This window comes from Pelodiscus sinensis, unplaced genomic scaffold, assembly GCF_049634645.1.
Source record: "Pelodiscus sinensis isolate JC-2024 unplaced genomic scaffold, ASM4963464v1 ctg101, whole genome shotgun sequence".
NCBI lineage: Eukaryota > Metazoa > Chordata > Testudines > Trionychidae > Pelodiscus > Pelodiscus sinensis.
The window spans coordinates 293,948-313,007 of NW_027465991.1; the positions used below are offsets into that span (position 1 = coordinate 293,948).

The 19,060-nt window shown below is 67.2% G+C and overlaps 1 protein-coding gene across 10 annotated transcripts in view; it reads left to right on the forward strand.

The window, feature by feature from the left end:
• Window positions 1–14,938, forward strand: part of PDE4A (phosphodiesterase 4A) — a 103,593-nt gene extending 88,655 nt beyond the window's left edge. For 9 of the 10 annotated variants that reach the window (XM_075917791.1, XM_075917790.1, XM_075917794.1 and 6 more), the window contains 9 exons: window positions 4,941–5,034; window positions 7,072–7,250; window positions 7,372–7,470; window positions 7,911–8,075; window positions 8,437–8,536; window positions 8,872–9,026; window positions 9,863–9,985; window positions 10,715–10,897; window positions 12,077–14,938. In XM_075917791.1, coding sequence (XP_075773906.1) covers window positions 4,941–5,034; window positions 7,072–7,250; window positions 7,372–7,470; window positions 7,911–8,075; window positions 8,437–8,536; window positions 8,872–9,026; window positions 9,863–9,985; window positions 10,715–10,897; window positions 12,077–12,430 — 1,452 coding nt within the window. In that variant the 3' untranslated portion in view covers window positions 12,431–14,938. Of the gene's footprint in view, window positions 1–7; window positions 1,212–4,940; window positions 5,035–7,071; window positions 7,251–7,371; window positions 7,471–7,910; window positions 8,076–8,436; window positions 8,537–8,871; window positions 9,027–9,862; window positions 9,986–10,714; window positions 10,898–12,076 lie in introns of those variants that run through there. The other variant, XM_075917797.1, reaches the window with a different exon arrangement.
• Window positions 14,939–19,060: the final 4,122 nt, after the last annotated feature.

Genomic DNA, 19,060 nt, shown 5'->3' on the forward strand with positions numbered 1-19,060 from the left:
GAAAGGCTGCTTTTCTCCGCAGCATTTCTGCCGATGTCTGTGGGGTGCTGGGGTCCCCTTCCCATCTAAGGGCCCCAGTGCCCAGGCCTGTTCTCTGGCCCCTGGACCCCTCGTCCTCCCCAGAACTGGGGTAGAATCCAGGAGTCCTGGCTCCCACTCTTGCCATCCTCTTGGAGAGAAACATGGTCGAAAATCATGACTTGTGGGTTCTCTTGGAGCTGGGAGGGGAGTGGGGTCTAGTGGTTAGAGCAGGAGCAGGCCGTGAGCTGGGGTCAGGACTTGGCGCTGGGAGGGGAGTGGGGTCTAGTGGTTAGAGCAGGAGCAGGCCGTGAGCTGGGGACAGGACTCTGGGGTTCTCTTGGTGCTGGGAGGGGAGTGGGGTCTAGCGGTTAGAGCTGGGACCCACAACTCCAGGGTTCTCTTTTGGCTCTGGCAGGGGAGTCAGGTCTAGTGGCTAGCGCAGTGGGGCTGGGAGCTGTGTGTTAACCAGTTAAACCCTCCCCCATCTCCCCGAGCCGCTAGCCCTGCTACCCCCTCCCCCCCGCCAGCAGCGTCTCCCCTCCCCTCCCAGCCCCGCCATGCGCTGCAGTGAGAGCCGCGCGCCAGGCAGGGATGCGGCTGCGGGAGGAGGAGCCGTCGCCCCGGTGACCGCTGCCCCGGAGACGGGAGGGGGCGGAGCCCAGTCCCTGGTACCCAGGGATGGCCGGTGTGCTCCGGCCGGCTGCTGGCGGGAGGCTCCGGCCCCTCCTCCTCCAGTGAGCGGGGCCGGCGTCCGCCCGCTTGGCTGGCGGGGAGGGCCCGGCCGCAGGGGCCCGAGCCGGGCAGCGGTGCACTGTGGGTAGCTCCCGGCTCCTCTGCAGTACGGGCAGCGGCGGCTGGCGGTGCCTCCGCTCGGCCCTCGGCCTGCTGCTCCCCGGGCTGCCGGTGCCCCCCGTGCCCGCCCCGGGCGGGGGGCCTGCGGAGATGTGAGGGAGAGCCCGGGGCACTCTCCCCCTCTCGCCATGCCAGGGGCAGAGAGGGCCCCAGGATCCTAACCTCGCTGCAAGGGGAGGGGGCGCCTCGGCCGCAGGAGACGGGCAGCGGACAGGCGGGGGCTCCCCCTGAGCTGGGGAGCCGCCCGCGGCTGCCACCGGGCAGGCCAGAAGATGCCCTTAGTGGATTTCTTCTGTGAGACGTGCGCGAAGCCATGGCTGGTCGGCTGGTGGGACCAGGTAACAGGGACGCGGGTGGGGGAGGGGGCAGGCCAGCTTTGCCCCTCTCCCGTGCCACCCCGCTGGGGGATGGGGCCCGTTGATCCTGGCATTGAGGGGGTCCAGGGTTGGGGGAGTGGGCTGCGTGGACCAGTCGGGGGGCTGGGCAGAGCTGCGGGGGAGGGGGGGCTGGGCTGGGCTGGGCTGCGTGTGACGGGGGAGGGGAGGGGGTGATTTTTGCCCTTCCGCCTTCTCGACAATGTCACATTGGCGCGGCCGCGGCTCCGCGCACGAGTGCCCCACGGCCGCGCCGCTGCCTCCCGGCCCTGGTGCCCCGCGGGCGTGCGAGAGGGAGGGGAGACCCCTCTGTGTGCACGTCCCTGGTGTGTGTGTCCCCAGGCCAGCCCCTCACGGGGGGCGTGTGTCTGGGGTGCCGGGCTGCGCTGTGGTGCTTAAGGGCTGTTGCTGTCGCCAAACCATCCCTCTGGCACTGGGACGCCCCAGGCCTTCAGGCACCAGCCGGGGGTCGGTTCCTGTAGCCCCCGCAACACCGGGCTCAGCCTCCCGCCCCCTGGGGTGCTGAGGCTGGGGGGAGGGCACTCCATGTACAGCCTGGGGGCCTATGGCACTGGCCAGCCCCTCGCCCCCCCACCCCGTGTGCCAGGTCCTGCCCTGCACCTCGCCCCTGCCTCAGAGACAGCCCTCCAGGCAGGCAGCCAGGCTGGCTCCGCACCCCCCATTGCTCCTCAGCCTTTCAACCCAGCTCTGCTCACCCCCCTCCAAAGCCCTGGCTCCCAGCCCCCAATCTGACCCATTGGCTCCAGTGACTCCTGCCAGGCCCCATGGGGGGGCAGGGAAGCAGGCCTGTAAAACTCCCCCCTCCATCCACAGGGTTATCCAGCCCTTCCCCCCTCCCCACCATAGCCCCCCTCTCCTCCAGCCCTGCCCCTCTGGGCCATAGGTCTAGGTTCTTGCCCATGGGGCTGGAGTGGGCATTCCCAGTGAGCCCCTTCCCGAGCCTCTCTCCCAGCCGTGGGGTGCAGCCCCATACCCCAGCCACGTCCCCCCAAGGGACGGGGTTGGTCACGGCCCCCCAGCTGTGCTCCTGCACCCCATTCCCCCCGCCCGACCCCACGGGCTGTTTGTCAGTTTGGACCCAATTTTCAGGGTGCGCTCGGGCCCACCTTGGGAGCTCCTGGCTGGGGAGCTGGGGGGTACAGCGGGGCCGTCGGCCCCAGACACACACTCTGGGCCCAGCTGGGCCCGGTGGGAGGGGGAGGCCTGCAGGCTGAGACCCAGCAAACTCGCCTCATGGGTGGGTTGCTGAATGGGGGGTGGGCGCCGGTGTCCCCAGCTGCGCAGACGCCCGGCCGCTCGGGGGGAGCCCTGGGCTGGGAATGCGGGGGCTGCGGGTCAGGATCGAGGGGGCTGCGGGGGGCCGGTCCAGGAGGCTGGCATGGACAGGGTTAACCCCCCCCCAGTTGCTAAGGAGACTCCTGTCGCTATGGAGATTGGGCTGAGGCGCCCTGATTGGCTGGGGGGGCTCGCACGGCCCACTGCCCTTCTTTAGTTCTTCCATTTGTGGGTTTGTTTGGGGAGGGGCGAGGGGGGAGGGGAGCTGGGGATGCACCATGCCCAGGGCACATGGGGGGCGGAGTTTGGGGGTCCTTTGGGTAGACCCTGTGCCCCCCAAGCCCTCCTGGCCTGCCAGGGGGTAGGGGCCAGAGCATCCCACCCCCAGCTCAGCCTCTGGCTTGGGCTCGGAGCAGGGGGGCTGGGAGCCATGATCCCCCCCTCGGCCATGCTGTGTGAAGGGGGCCCTGGCCCCCTTGCGTCTCTCCCAGCTGCCCTGGGGTGCCCTCCCACCACAGACCAGCCCATCTCCCTCCATCCTAAGCCAGCTGTGCTCACCAGAGCCAATACAGACTCAGTCCCCTGTGCAGACTCCTGAGGGTGGGGGAGCTAAGGAGACCCCCCCCCAAAGGAGAGGCCTCTGGCTGCAGCCGGCTCCCAGTTCCCGAATGAGTCACCAGCCGCCGGCCTGCTCCTGGTGGGAGCCGCATCCGGGAGCTGCTGAAGGACACAGGGGACTTTAAAGGGGGGGCGGGGGACAAGCTGCGGAAGCAGCCCCCGGCTCCTGATCCACCTGCTTGGCTCTGAGCTTTTTTAACAGCAGCATCAGCCTGTGTAGGACTCCTGGGGGCTGGGAATTGGCTCTGGGAAGGCAGCAGGGTCCAGTGGTTAGAGCTGGGAGCCGGGAGTCCTGGGTGTTGTGAATTGGCTCTGGGCAGGCAGTGGGGTCCAGTGGTTAGAGCTGGGAGCCGGGACTCCTGGGTGTTGTGAATTGGCTCTGGGCAGGCAGTGGGGTCCAGTGGTTAGAGCTGGGAGCCGGGACTCCTGGGTGTTGTGAATTGGCTCTGGGCAGGCAGTGGGGTCCAGTGGTTAGAGCTGGGAGCCGGGACTCCTGGGTGTTGTGAATTGGCTCTGGGCAGGCAGTGGGGTCCAGTGGTTAGAGCTGGGAGCCGGGAGTCCTGGGTGTTGTGAATTGGCTCTGGGCAGGCAGTGGGGTCCAGTGGTTAGAGCTGGGAGCCGGGATTCATGAGTGTTGTGAATTGGCTCTGGGCAGGCAGTGGGGTCCAGTGGTTAGAGCTGGGAGCCGGGACTCCTGGCTTCTCTCCCTGGCTCCTTTGATCTCGGGGGAGGGGATCTGTTGGCCGGTTCCGGCTCCGTGGGCTCCTGTCCTGAGCCGCAGCCTCCCCAGGGAGAGCGCTGTGCCAGGAGCACGACCCCCGCCCCCGCCAGGAAACCCAAGAGCCAGCAGCTGCTTCCCCGTCCCCGGAGCTGCCAGCTCCTGGCTGGGCTGCCTGGGAAAGTGGGGCCACGGCTGCCCCTCCGGCCGTGCTCCGTCGGCCCGGGCCCCGCTCTGCAGCGCCGGCTGGAATCCCCAACCCCCGGCAGCAGCTCGCCCTGGAGCAGAGAGCACCAGAGCGGGCCACTATGCCCCACCTCCACCGCCTCCTGGCCAGCCAGGTACCCCAGCCTCGGAGAGGGGGGCTCGGTGCGGCCCGGGAGGGGATCAGTGCGGGAGGGGGAATTAATATCCAGAGCCTGGCTGCTCAGGCTTGAGGGGCGCTGACAAGGCTGGGGGGCAGGGGCTGTGTGTGGGGAATGAGGGGCAGGGCTGGGGGGCAGGGGCTGTGTAAGGGCCAGCGGCAGGGTTGGGGGGCAGGGGCTATGTGTGGGGAGGGGGGTCAGTGGCACAGCTGGGCCCAGAAATGCTGTGACCCTCTCATCGTGCCCCACATTCAAACCTAGATGAAATATCTGGTGCATTTATTTAAACCGGAGGAGCTCTCTGGGGTGGGGGAGGGGTTGGGCTGCTGGTGTTAACTGGGGGGGGGGGGCTGGGACCTCACGGTGGACTCCCCTGCTGCCCCTGGACCCGCGGCCCCGTGCGTTTGTCTGCGCTGCCTCTGGAGCTGGCTGGCCAGGCGCTTGCCGGCGCGTCGTGCTCGACAGCGGCAGGTGTTCACAAGCATAGCGGGGCAGGTGTGCGCGTGCAGGCACCAGGTGTCCCCGTGCACATGGGGACACGGTGAATTTCATGCTCACTTCCATGGGGAAGCTGCACACCTGTGTGAGTCTTGCTCGTGAAGCAAAGCATGCACGCCGGCTGGAGAGGGGAAGCGTGCAGCTCAGCTTGCACGGTGATGCGCACAGCCCTGGGACCCTTTCTCCTTCTCGTGGCAGTTCAAAAGGATGCTGAACCGTGAGCTGACCCACCTCTCCGAAATGAGCCGCTCCGGGAACCAGGTCTCCGAGTACATTTCCAACACGTTCCTCGGTGAGTGCAGAGCCCCGGGGGCAGGGGATTGCCAGGGGAGGGAGCTGCCAGCCCAGCCTGCCTGTGTGCCACAGGGAGGCCTAATGGCTAGAGCAGGGGAGGGGCTGGGAGCCAGGCTCCTGAGTTCTCTTCCCCAGTGCTGGGAGGGGAGTGGGGTGTAGTGGTTAGAGCAGGCGGCTGGGCGCCAGGCCTTTTGCTTTCTTGCCCTGGCTCTGCCCCAGTTCCTGGAGCTCCGTGAGTCACTGGCCGGGGCAGAGGTGCTCCGCCGGCCCGTGCGTCCTGGCAGTCCCGCGCCAGCCCATGCCGACGCCCTGCGGCAGGAAGGCCGTTTCCCGCGGAGGCGGCTGAGTCCCCAGAGCCCCGCTGACGTCAAAGGACACAACCCCCCGGCCTTAAGCAAATGTTGATGCACAAGGCCGTCAATGGGAGGTCTGTGCTGGAGCTGGCCGTGCCGGGCAGGCTGGGCTGCGGCCAGGCCTCACCCACTCCTGCCCTGGGCACGGCTGCAGGCTGGGCCGTTAACCCTGCCCAGGCCAGACGGGGCTGCGGACGCAGGTGGGGGCGCTGGGCACTCAAGGGACGGGCCCAAGCCGAGGGGCAGGCCGGGGGGGAGTGAGGCAAACCCAGGAGGGAAGCTGTGCTGTGCCCCAGCGGGGGGCTGGCCCCTGGCTCGCTCTCCCTGCTGGCGGAGGGGCACGGCGTGCCAGGCCCTGGGCGCTGCAGGCTGAGTGGGGGTGCTGAGCCAGGCTTCCTGTCGGTCCCAGCACCATGGCCCGTTCCGCCCCCAGCGCAGGTCCGGCTCTGCATTCTGCCCCCGCCCCGCCACCAGTGGGCGCAGAGGGGTGTGCGTGCAGGTGGGGGCAGCTCGCCCCTGGCCCCACTAGACGGGGTGGGGGGGGAGCCAGGACTCCTGGGTTCTGTCCCAGCTCTGGGAGGGGAGTGGGGGCTAGTGGTTAGAGGGGGGGGAAGCCAGGACTCCTGGGTTCTGTCCCAGCTCTGGGAGGGGAGTGGGGGCTAGTGGTTAGAGGGGGGGAAGCCAGGACTCCTGGGTTCTGTCCCAGCTCTGGGAGGGGAGTGGGGGCTAGTGGTTACAGGGGGGGAAGCCAGGACTCCTGGGTTCTGTCCCAGCTCTGGGAGGGGAGTGGGGGCTAGTGGTTAGAGGGTGGGGGGAAAGCCAGGACTCCTGGGTTCTGTCCCAGCTCTGGGAGGGGAGTGGGGGCTAGTGGTTAGAGTGGGGGGGGGCGGGGAGCCAGGACTCCTGGGTTCTGTCCCAGCTCTGGGAGGGGAGTGGGGGCTAGTGGTTAGAGGGGGGGGAGCCAGGACTCCTGGGTTCTGTCCCAGCTCTGGGAGGGGAGTGGGGGCTAGTGGTTAGAGGGGGGGGAAGCCAGGACTCCTGGGTTCTGTCCCAGCTCTGGGAGGGGAGTGGGGGCTAGTGGTTCGGGGGGGGGGAGCCAGGACTCCTGGGTTCTGTCCCAGCTCTGGGAGGGGAGTGGGGGCTAGTGGTTCGGGGGGGGGGAGCCAGGACTCCTGGGTTCTGTCCCAGCTCTGGGAGGGGAGCAGGCCTAGTGGTTGGGGGGGGGGGGGGCTGGTTGCTGGGAAGGATTCCTATTGGCCCCTGCAGACAGTAGCTCTGGGTCACTAACCAATGGCATCATATGATGCAAATGAACTAGCTATCTGTGTGTGGATTGGCCGGGTGTCCTGTGATGTCACAATCCCACTAGTACCCCCCATTGACCCCCTCCTGGAGCCCATGTCTTAGGCCCCACCCACGAGGCCTCGTCCCACCTGCTTCTCTGCTGGTTTTTCAGAGGGGTGGGGGGCAGCACCCTCGTTCTGAGCCCCGACTCCCCCCCCCCCCCCGTCGCACTGACACTTTCGGCCTGGCGGGGGAGCGGTGGTGGTGTGCACAGTCACACTCAGGTCTGGTGCTCATGCTGACTGCTGCACGCGCAGCCTCTTGCACGCCCACGTCACAATCTCGCACGCCCCTGGGCCCCCCCGGGGCAGCCCTGCTGACCGCCCGCTCCCCCCCAGACAAGCAGAACGACGTGGAGATCCCCTCCCCCACGCCGAAAGAGCGGGAGAAGAAGAAGAAGCAGCAACCCATGTGCCAGATCAGCGGGGTGAAGAAGCTCATGCCCAGCTCCAGCCTGGCCAATTCCAGCGTCCCCCGCTTCGGGGTCAGAACCGACCAGGAGGAGCTGCTGAGCCAGGTGCGGGGCAGGGCTGCGGAGGGGCCGGGGGACTGTCTAGGCACCATGGGCTCCGGCTGACACTCCGCCAGGCCTCCCTGCCCTCCCCCCCACATCTCACCACCTCTGTCCTGCCTTCCAGGAGCTGGAGAATCTCAACAAATGGGGCCTGAATATTTTCCACGTCTCCGAATATTCCAACGGCCGCTCCCTCAGCTGCATCATGTACACGATATTCCAGGTGGGGCCCGTGTGCGGGGGCAGTAGCGCCCACCCCTCTGGGCAGCGCATGGACTCAGACCGGACACCCGCCTGACCAGGGATGCGCAGTGCAGGGCTGGGAGCCAGGAGACCTGAGTTCTGTTCTCAGCTCTGGAAGAGGCGTGGGGTCTAGCGGTTAGAGTCAGTGGGGAGCTGGGTATCAGGAGTCCATCTACCCCTTGCTCTTCTCTGTCAGCTGATTAGCAGTTTCTGTTGATGGTGCACATCCACAAGCACCTCGGTGCACAGAACAAAATTTATTCTGCACGTGGATGCAAAAATTCGAGGGAGCGCTGCCTGGGGGCTGAGTGGGGGCTGGAGCTGAGGGGAGGGGGTTGCCACGTGTCCAGCCCACAGGGGTGACCAGCGCCGGTCCCTCAGACGTGACTCTGCCCAGTCACAACCTGCTCTCGCCCTCAGGAGAGAGAGCTGCTGAAAACCTTCAAGATCCCCGAGGAGACGCTGCTGACCTACATGCTGACGCTGGAGGAACACTACCACGCCGACGTGGCCTATCACAACAGCCTGCACGCGGCCGACGTGGTGCAGTCCACGCACGTCCTGCTGGCCACGCCCGCCCTGGACGTGAGTGAGGGCCCCCCGCCGGGGGCATCGCACCGGTGTCAGGAGCACGGGTGGGGCGGGGCAGGGACAGCTCGTGGTAAGGCTGGGGGTCTGGGGACACAGCCCAGGCTGGCGGGGGGAGTGTGTCGCTGGAAATGAGACTGAAACAAATTTGGGGGCTGGGGAGCTGTCTGTCCATCTGCCCCCCAGCCGTCTGCCTGCCTGCCTTGGGCAGGTTTCAGCAGCTGGAATCGGACCCCCTACCAGGGTGACACCCCCCGAGAGCCAGGCCAGAGTCTGAGGACCAGGTCCAGGCCGGGAGTCCTGTGCTCCTTGCTCTGCCACATGCTGCCCCCGCCCTCACGCTGCGTGTGCCTTGCAGGCCGTGTTCACCGACCTGGAGATCCTGGCCGCCCTGTTTGCAGCCGCCATCCACGACGTGGATCACCCGGGCGTGTCCAACCAGTTCCTGATCAACACCAGTGAGTGCCCCACTACCCTGCGCCTGAGCCGCCAGGCTGCCCCGGGCCACCCACGTGTTCGTGCCTCTCCCAGCTCCGGCGCACGCACAGCCCTGCGCTGGGACACGCCCACAGCCCACCCCTCCCGTGCACACACTTGTACCAAGCCACGGACACACTCCAGCCCTCCTGCGCACCCAGCTGTGCAGCGGGACACGGACAGACGTGCTTTCCTGTACACGTGACCGTGTGCATTCTGACACGCGTGTGCATGGCCCGGTGTCAGAGCTGCCGCCTAGCGCCTGTGCAGCGACAGGCCCGGCCCATGCCTGACCCGGCCCCCCCTGCCCCCCCAGACTCGGAGCTGGCCCTGATGTACAACGACGAGTCGGTGCTGGAGAACCACCACCTGGCCGTGGGCTTCAAGCTGCTGCAGGAGGAGAACTGCGACATCCTGCAGAGCCTGGGCAAGCGGCAGCGGCAGATGCTGCGCAAGATGGTCATCGACATGGTGAGCCCCAGGCCCCCCCGCGTGGCGGGAGCCGAGTGGGGCCCAGGGCCCTTTCCCAGCCCTGACGGCGGCAGGAGGGAGGAGGGAGGGTCCCCCGGGCGCCGTGGAGCTCTCCCAGCACCAGCAGAGACCTGGCAGTCAAGACTCCTTGGTTCTAGGGGGGCTGGGGCAGGGGTCCTGGACTAGGCTTCCTGGGGCGGAGGGGCGGGGCTAGGCTTCCTAGGGGGCGGAGCCGGGGGGGTGTGCTAGGAGTCCTGGGGGGCGGAACCCGGGGCAGGGCTAGGACGCCTGGGAGGGGTGGAGCTGGGGGGGGCTGTTCTAGGACTCCTGGGGGGCGGATGCTGGGACTGGGCTAGGACGCCTGGGGGGGCGGAGCCGGGAGGGGCTGTTCTAGGACTCCTGGGGGGCGGAGGCGGGGGCTGGGCTAGGACGCCTGGGGGGCAGAGCCGGGGGGGCTGTTCTAGGACTCCTGGGGGGCGGAGGCGGGGGCTGGGCTAGGACGCCTGGGGGGGCAGAGCCGGGGGGGCTGTTCTAGGACTCCGGGGGGGTGGAGGCGGGGGCTGGGCTAGGACGCCTGGGGGGCAGAGCCGGGGGGGCTGTTCTAGGACTCCTGGGGGGCGGAGGCGGGGGCTGGGCTAGGACGCCTGGGGGGCAGAGCCGGGGGGGCTGTTCTAGGACTCTGGGGGGGCGGAGGCGGGGGCTGGGCTAGGACGCCTGGGGGGGCGGAGCTGGGGGGGCTGTTCTAGGATTCCTGGGGGGGTGGGGCCGGAGCAGCTGTGTTAGGACTCCTGGGTTCGGTGGCTCCCCCCCCCCCGTGACCGTATGTCTCCCCCCAGGTCCTGGCCACCGACATGTCCAAACACATGAGCCTCTTGGCTGACCTCAAGACCATGGTGGAGACCAAGAAAGTGACGAGTTCTGGGGTGCTGCTGCTAGACAACTACACGGACCGGATCCAGGTGGGGGCTGGGGAGAGCCCCCGATGGAGGGGACATGGTGGGGGGCAGATGGAGGCTCAGCCGATCACCAGGCGAGGGAGCCATCCAACTGGGTTGGCCAGGGGGCTGGGCAGACTCCCGGCATGGGGGCGGGGGAGGGGCTGGCCCAGGTTAATCGAAGGGGGGGGCAGACTCCCTGCGTGGGGTGGGGGAGGGGCTGGCCTGGGTTAGATGCGGGGGCTGGGCAGACTCCCTGCATGGGGGCGGGGGAGGGGCTGGCCCGGGTTAATCGGGGGGGGGGGGCAGACTCCCTGCATGGGGGCGGGGGAGGGGCTGGCCCAGGTTAATCGGGGCGGGGGCAGACTCCCTGCATGGGGGCGGGGGAGGGGCTGGCCCAGGTTAATCGGGGGGGGGGGGCAGACTCCCTGCATGGGGGCGGGGGAGGGGCTGGCCCGGGTTAATCGAGGGGGGGCAGACTCCCTGCATGGGGGCGGGGGAGGGGCTGGCCCGGGTTAATCGGGGGGGGGGGGGCAGACTCCCTGCATGGGGGCGGGGGAGGGGCTGGCCCGGGTTAATCGGGGGGGGCAGACTCCCTGCATGGGGGCGGGGGAGGGGCTGGCCCAGGTTAATCGGGGGGGGGGCAGACTCCCTGCATGGGGGCAGAGGTGGGGCTGGCCCGGGTTAGCTGGAGTGGGAGGGTTTGGGCAGACTCCCTGGCCGGGGCCCCACAGCGCACGTTCTGCCCCCCAGGTTCTGCGGAACATGGTGCACTGCGCCGACCTGAGCAACCCCACCAAGCCGCTGCAGCTGTACCGTCAATGGACGGAGCGCATCATGGAGGAGTTCTTCCGGCAGGGCGACCGGGAGCGGGAGCGGGGCATGGAGATCAGCCCCATGTGCGACAAGCACACCGCCTCCGTGGAGAAGTCCCAGGTGCCGCCCCCGCCCCGGACAGCCACTGGCCACCAGGGCCCCAGGCCGGGTGGGGGGGCCGATGGGGGGGGCCTTGGCTCAGTCACCCGGACGCCATTCCCTGTGTCCTGCCACGCCCAGAGCTCAGCTCCTCCGGCCACAGCTAGGCCAGCATGTGTGGCACCCGGGGACCCAGCCTGCACCGGGCGCCCCCAGACCCTCCCGAGGTCGGGCCGGGCGCCCCCAGACCCCCCTGAGATCAGGGCCCGTCGGGCCGGGCGCCCCCAGACCCCCCCCGAGATCAGGGCCCGTCGGGCCGGGCGCCCCCAGACCTCCCTGAGATCAGGGCCCTTCGGGCCGGGCGCCCCCAGACCCCCCCGAGATCAGGGCCCGTCGGGCCGGGCGCCCCCAGACCTCCCTGAGATCAGGGCCCATCGGGCCGGGCGCCCCCAGACCCCCCCGAGATCAGGGCCCGTCGGGCCAGGCGCCCCCAGACCCCCCCCGAGATCAGGGCCCGTCGGGCACCCCCAGACCCTCCCGAGATCAGGGCCCGTCGGGCCAGGCGCCCCCAGACCCCCCCGAGATCAGGGCCCGTCGGGCCAGGCGCCCCCAGACCCCCCCGAGATCAGGGCCCGTCGGGCCGGGTGCCCCCAGACCCTCCCGAGATCAGGGCCCGTCGGGCACCCCCAGAACCCCCCGAGATCAGGGCCTGTCGGGCACCCCCAGACCCCCCCGAGATCAGGGCCCGTCGGGCCGGGTGCCCCCAGACCCCCCCGAGATCAGGGCCCGTCGGGCCAGGCGCCCCCAGACCCCCCGAGATCAGGGCCCGTCGGGCACCCCCAGACCCCCCCGAGATCAGGGCCCGTCGGGCACGCCCACACCCCCCCGAGATCAGGGCCCGTCGGGCCAGGCGCCCCCAGTCCCCCCCGAGATCAGGGCCCGTCGGGCACCCCCAGACCCCCCCGAGATCAGGGCCCGTCGGGCACGCCCACACCCCCCCGAGATCAGGGCCCGTCGGGCCAGGCGCCCCCAGACCCCCCCGAGATCAGGGCCCGTCGGGCCAGGCGCCCCCAGACCCCCCCGAGATCAGGGCCCGTCGGGCCAGGCGCCCCCAGACCCCCCCGAGATCAGGGCCCGTCGGGCCAAGAGCCGCATAGATCCCAGCTACTCCAATTCCCCGCTTTTGGCCCTGCCTTTCAGGTGGGCTTCATTGACTACATCGTGCACCCGCTGTGGGAGACGTGGGCCGACCTGGTTCACCCCGACGCCCAGGACATCCTGGACACGCTGGAAGACAACCGGGACTGGTACCACAGCATGATCCCACAGAGCCCCTCGCCGCCCCCCGACGACAGCGAGAAGGACGAGGACGCCTGCCTGGAGAAATTCCAGTTTGAACTGACCCTGGAGGAGGAGTGTGAGGAGTCGGAGCAGCCCCGGAGCAGCCCTGGGCCCGAGGACCCTGCGGAGGAGGAACAGCCCCCCTGCCTGTCCCCAGAGGAGGGGGACGTGTGGCACGGACAGGCACACGACACAGCCCCCGGGGCACCGTGACTCTGGGCTTCGGCTCGGCCGCCCGGCGGCAAACGAAACTAAAGCCACACGCACCCCCGCCATGGATTCTTTCTGGGGGCCAACACACAAACTACGTTTAATTTAATTTGGGTTGATTTGGGGGGTTTATATTGTATTTTTTACAAAAAAAAGAAAAAGGAAAAAAAAGCCACACTCTGGAGAAAGCAAAGCCCGCAGCCGGGAACACACACAACTGTAGACGCGGGTCGGCGCCCAGCCTGCGGCTCCACCGAGCTGTCGGCGCGGCCCGGTTCCGTTCGGGGGGCGGGGGGAGGGGGGCGGGTTTTTTACCGATTCCTTCTGAGTCTTTTTTATTTGGCGTGGCGGGCGGCCGGGCGGCGCGGTGGGCGGGTTCGCTTCCGTTCCGGCTCGCCCCCCCCAGCCCTTTAGAGATCTATTTTTTTAAGTAATCGGGAAGGAACGCCAAGCAGATCCGGAGCGCGAAGGGCAGCCGCCCCTCCGCCCTGCACACAGTTCTCGCGGCCCGGGGCCAGCGCTGCGGCTGCTCCGTGCCGCCTGCCGGTGCTGCTTGTTCTTTTAAGTTATTGTTCAGGGGGAGGGGTGGTGGCTTCGGGTTATTTTTCATGCACCTGGTAATTTATTGTAAATTAATTCTTCTTTTTGGAACGGCGGGGGGGGGGGGGGGAGGTTGTTTTATTTTTCTGTAATTGGATTTTTTTTCTCCTGTCACTTTGAGGTTCATTTCAGTCCTCCCTTTTTCCATGGACCCCATAACCCCCCTCTCACCTCACAGACTCCACAGCCCCCCTACCTCTGCCCCACGGACACCATATCCCCCCTACCTCTGCCTCGCGGACCCCACAGCCCTCCTTCCCTGGCCCCATGGACGCCATAGTCCCCTGCCCCATGGATGCCATATCCCTCTCCCCCACTGACGCCATAGCCCCCCTCGTCTCCAACAGATGCCAGCCCCCCCCCCCCCAGGAGGACAAGGGGGGTAGCGTTGGGAAGTGGAGAACCCAGCGGCCAAGCCCCCGAGCGACTGGCCAGCCACGTCTTCCTGGGATTGCACAAAGATCGCCCCAGCCGTGTGGCTGGCTCCTCTCAGCCAGCTGCACCCCAGGGACCCCCGAGCCGGCAGCTGCCAGGAGGCCCCCGGGGCTAATGGAAGGGGCCGGCACCAGCCTCCCCGGGCTCGCCAGGGTCCTTTGGGCTCCCGGTGCAGCGCTGGGCACCCGACCCCGGCAGGCTGGTGCTGACGGGCCAACCCTCGAGGGCGAGGAAAGAGGTGGCCATTTCCTGGGCTCTGTGGCACTTAGGCCACTGCGGGGGGGCAAGTGCCTTCCAAAGACCCCCCTGAGCTGAGGAACACGGGCACCAGGTGGCCACAGCAGCAATGGGGCCTCTGCACTCCAAGCCCAGGGACTGGGGGTCACGGGGGGGCCATGGGGCTTCCCACTGTGGGGTCCTGGCCGGGCGGCGAGCGGGGGTCAGATTGGACCGACCCCCCAGCCATGGCCTCGTCCCGCAGCTCTGCACCTACGGGTCCACAGACGGGCCTCGGCGACGTGGGAGCTGGGTCCTGCCCCCTGAACGCCCAGCACCCGGCCAGGGGCAGGTGGGGTCGGGGCTTTGGAGCCATTTCCTCCCGGTCTTCCTGTGCTAAACGGGGGGATCAGCCCCCCAGCTGTGCCCACCTCTGTGGGAGGGAGATCGCCAGGGTTGGTACCCCGCCCCCCCAGGAAACATGGGTCTCTCCATTGGGATGGCAGGGGGCAGTTTTATAGCCAGCAAGTCCATCGTGGGCAGGTGAGAGAGGCAGGGACCCCCCTTTGCAGGAGGTGGGAGCAGGCTGGAGCTGGCCTCTTCCTCCTGCTCCCCCCAGCCGTGCCCCCCCACACTAGGAGTGAAGCAATAATTAGTGAGGTCCCCCCCTTCAAGCTTTCAAACCAAAGCCCTTCGATGCAGCGTCCCCCCCGGCTTGTCCCATCCCATCACCAGGGGACAGCCCCTCTGGGGTTCTCGGGCCACCGGCTGTCCCGGGGGCAAGAGCGGAAGAGGGGGGCTGAGAACCGTGGGGCAGGTGTGAGCCATGTGGGTGGCCCCTGCCAGTCCCGGGTGTTGCCCGCTGGTGGGGCACGGTGCCCTCTCTGAACACTGTACTGTAGCAATTGATTTCTATTTTCTGCTGGCTGGGGGCAGGGGTGGCACCCGCCCCTCCGGCACCCACCCTCCTAGAGCCTTTATTTTTGTATGCGGTTTGGTTCTGTGCATCAGTCGGGTCGGTTTCATTCTGTACATACTGTGAATAGCGACCGTCAATGACTCCCCCACCTCAAAATGAGACGGCCCGTTCCCCCAGGTGGGCCAGTGTGGTCGGGGGGCTGAGCCCCCTCCCCAGGATTTGAGCTCCTACCCCCCCGCCTCTGTATCTGGTGTAACAGCTCCGTCGCTGTGTCCGTGCGGTGTTTCTCTTTCCGCCTTTCCCAGTTGGCTGCGGAGCTCACAATAAAACCAGGAGGAAGGGCCCAGCCTCTGGCCTCTGACTTCCATGCGGGCAGGGAGGGGTGTGAGCTAGGGCTGGGGTGCACGCTGGGATGTGCAGGGGTGGGAGTGTGCCGCACACAGCTGGGGGCTGCTCTCCAGTCCAGCCTGTTCACACACCGGGGGAGGGGGGGAGCTCCTGGCTTTCAGAGACCCCAAGCCTGCAACCACTAGGCAGCACACACCTGGCAGAGGCTGGGGGTCGAGAACTGGAGCCCTGGTGCACATCACCTGGGCAGTTCGGACCCCTCCAGGCCCTGTTTCACCCCCCACCTGCCGAAATGTTCAAAAACCACAGGTCAGGCTCAGCAAACCCGAGTCAGTAAAACCAGGGAAGGGGGTTACGGCCTTCAGTGACGAGGCCTGGGGGTCACAGCTGGCCAAGGTGCAATTGGGGTTGCAGCTGGCAAAGGATGTGAAGGGGAACAAGAAAGGTTTCTCCAGGCATGTCAGCAAGAAGAGGGTGGTCAGGGAGGGGGTGGAGCCCTTACTGGATGGGGAAGGTAACCCAGTGACAAATGATGTGGGAAAAGCTGAAGGACTCAAGACTTTTTTCCCTCTGTCTTCCCAGACAAAGTCAGCTCCCGGACGGCTGTACTGGACAGCCCTTGGTGGGGAAAGAACAGGTAGGAGCTATTTAGAAAAGCTAAACGTACACAAATCCATGGGCCCGGGTTTAATGCACCCGAGGGCACGGAGGGAGCTGGCAAATGGCATTGAGGAGCCTTTGGCTATTATCTTTGAAAACTCGTGATCAGGGGAAGTCCTGGCTGATTGGGAAAAGGCAAATGTAGTGCCCAGCTTTACAAAAGGGAAGGACAATCCAGGGAACTACAGACCCGTCAGCCTCACCTCAGTCCCTGGAAAAACCATGGAGGGGATCCTGAAGGAATCCATTCTGAAGCACTTGCAAGAGGGGAAGGTGATCAGGAATAGTCAACATGGATTCACCAAGGGCAAGTCGTGCCTGACAGACCTGATTAGCTTCTACGACGAGGTACCTGGCTCCACGGATGTGATCGCCCTTGACTTCAGCAAAGGTTTTCATAGGGTCTCCCACAGTATCCTTGCCAGCAAGTGCAGGAAGTCTGGCTCGGATGAATGGACTGGAAGGTGGCTGGAAAGCTGGCTAGGTCAGGGCGACTCCACTTTGGAAGCCCCAGGAGCCACAATGATACATGCTGAGGGCCACAACTTAAGTGTGGTTGCATGTGCATGCAAACATATATATGCAAATATATGCACATAGCTTCTTTCACACTGACGGGCATGAATACAAAGATGAAGGCAAGACTACACAACACGCAGGCCCCATTTAAGTCAGTCCTGCTGATATTAATGAAATGCAACAGTTCCCCATTTCCACCCACATGACAGCACTTTTAATGAGCAGTAACCGTCCAGGAATTGAACTACTAAAACACACCTCAACAGGAGAGCAGTCTATTGACTACTTTGTTGTTTTGGCTCCCACCCACGGGCCATGTGTTGAGCCCTCATAAACCCAAACGGCACCGCAGGCCGCAAACAGGCTGTGGGCTGCACGAAGCCCATGGGTGGCGTGTTGAGTTGCCCTGGGCTAGATTGTTGGGCTCAATGGGTCAGCGTCTGGCTGGTGATCGGTTTCTAGCGGAGTGCCCCAAGGATGAGTTCTAGGGCAGGTTTTGTTCAACATCTTTATTAATGACCAGGATGAGGGGCTGGATTGTATCCTCAGCCAGTACATGGATGACACTAAGCTAGGTGGAGAGGTAGATACACTAGAGGGCAGGGACAGGGTCCAGAATGGCCTAGGCAAATTGGAGAATTGGGCCAAAAGAAATCTGATGAGGTTCAACAAGGACAAGTGCAGAGTCCTGCCCTTGGGACGGAAGAATCCCAAGAATTGATACAGGCTGGGGACTGACTGGCTAAGCAGCCGTTCTGCAGAAAAGGCCCTGGGGATTACAGAGGATGGCAAGCTAGATATAAGTCAACAGGGTGCCCTTGTAGCCAAGAGGCTAATGGCATATTAGGGGCATTAGGAGGAGCGTTGCCAGCAGATCCAGAGATGTCATCGTTCCCCTTTAGTCGGCTCTGGGGAGGCCACATCTGGAGTATTGTGTCCAGTTCTGGGCCCCCCACTACAGGGAGGAGGGCCCCCCCCCAGCCTGGCCCTAGTGCCCCCCACTACAGGGAGGAGGGCGGCCCCCCCCAGCCTGGCTCTAGTGCCCCCCACTACAGGGAGGAGGCCCCCCCCAGCCTGGCCCTAGTGCCCCCCACTACAGGGAGGAGGGCCCCCCCCCAGCCTGGCCCTAGTGCCCCCCACTACAGGGAGGAGGGCGGCCCCCCCCAGCCTGGCTCTAGTGCCCCCCACTACAGGGAGGAGGGCGGCCCCCCAGCCTGGCCCTAGTGCCCCCCACTACAGGGAGGAGGCCCCCCCCAGCCTGGCCCTAGTGCCCCCCACTACAGGGAGGAGGCCCCCCCCCAGCCTGGCCCTAGTGCCCCCCACTACAGGGAGGAGGCCCCCCCAGCCTGGCCCTAGTGCCCCCCACTACAGGGAGGAGGCCCCCCAGCCTGGCCCTAGTGCCCACCCACTACAGGGAGGAGGCCCCCCCCCAGCCTGGCCCTAGTGCCCCCCACTACAGGGAGGAGGCCCCCCCAGCCTGGCCCTAGTGCCCCCCACTACAGGGAGGAGGCCCCCCCCCAGCCTGGCCCTAGTGCCCCCCACTACAGGGAGGAGGCCCCCCCCCAGCCTGGCCCTAGTGCCCCCCCACTACAGGGAGGAGGGCCCCCCCCAGCCTGGCCCTAGTGCCCCCCACTACAGGGAGGAGGGCGGCCCCCCCCCAGCCTGGCCCTAGTGCCCCCCACTACAGGGAGGAGGGCGGCCCCCCCCCCAGCCTGGCCCTAGTGCCCCCCACTACAGGGAGGAGGGCGGCCCCCCCCCAGCCTGGCCCTAGTGCCCCCCACTACAGGGAGGAGGGCGGCCCCCCCCAGCCTGGCCCTAGTGCCCCCCACTACAGGGAGGAGGGCGGCCCCCCCCCCAGCCTGGCCCTAGTGCCCCCCCACTACAGGGAGGAGGCCCCCCCAGCCTGGCCCTAGTGCCCCCCACTACAGGGAGGAGGCCCCCCCCCAGCCTGGCCCTAGTGCCCCCCACTACAGGGAGGAGGCCCCCCCCCAGCCTGGCCCTAGTGCCCCCCCACTACAGGGAGGAGGGCCCCCCCCAGCCTGGCCCTAGTGCCCCCCACTACAGGGAGGAGGGCGGCCCCCCCCCAGCCTGGCCCTAGTGCCCCCCACTACAGGGAGGAGGGCGGCCCCCCCCCAGCCTGGCCCTAGTGCCCCCCACTACAGGGAGGAGGGCGGCCCCCCCCAGCCTGGCCCTAGTGCCCCCCACTACAGGGAGGAGGGCGGCCCCCCCCAGCCTGGCCCTAGTGCCCCCCACTACAGGGAGGAGGGCGGCCCCCCCCCAGCCTGGCCCTAGTGCCCCCCACTACAGGGAGGAGGGCGGCCCCCCCCCAGCCTGGCCCTAGTGCCCCCCACTACAGGGAGGAGGGCCCCCCCCAGCCTGGCTCTAGTGCCCCCCACTACAGGGAGGAGGGCCCCCCCCAGCCTGGCTCTAGTGCCCCCCACTACAGGGAGGAGGCCCCCCCCAGCCTGGCTCTAGTGCCCCCCACTACAGGGAGGAGGCCCCCCCCAGCCTGGCCCTAGTGCCCCCCACTACAGGGAGGAGGCCCCCCCAGCCTGGCCCTAGTGCCCCCCACTACAGGGAGGAGGGCCCCCCCAGCCTGGCCCTAGTGCCCCCCACTACAGGGAGGAGGCCCCCCCCCCAGCCTGGCCCTAGTGCCCCCCACTACAGGGAGGAGGCCCCCCCCAGCCTGGCCCTAGTGCCCCCCACTACAGGGAGGAGGCCCCCCCCAGCCTGGCCCTAGTGCCCCCCACTACAGGGAGGAGGCCCCCCCAGCCTGGCCCTAGTGCCCCCCACTACAGGGAGGAGGCCCCCCCCCAGCCTGGCCCTAGTGCCCCCTACTACAGGGAGGAGGGCCCCCCCCAGCCTGGCCCTAGTGCCCCCCACTACAGGGAGGAGGGCCCCCCCCAGCCTGGCCCTAGTGCCCCCCACTACAGGGA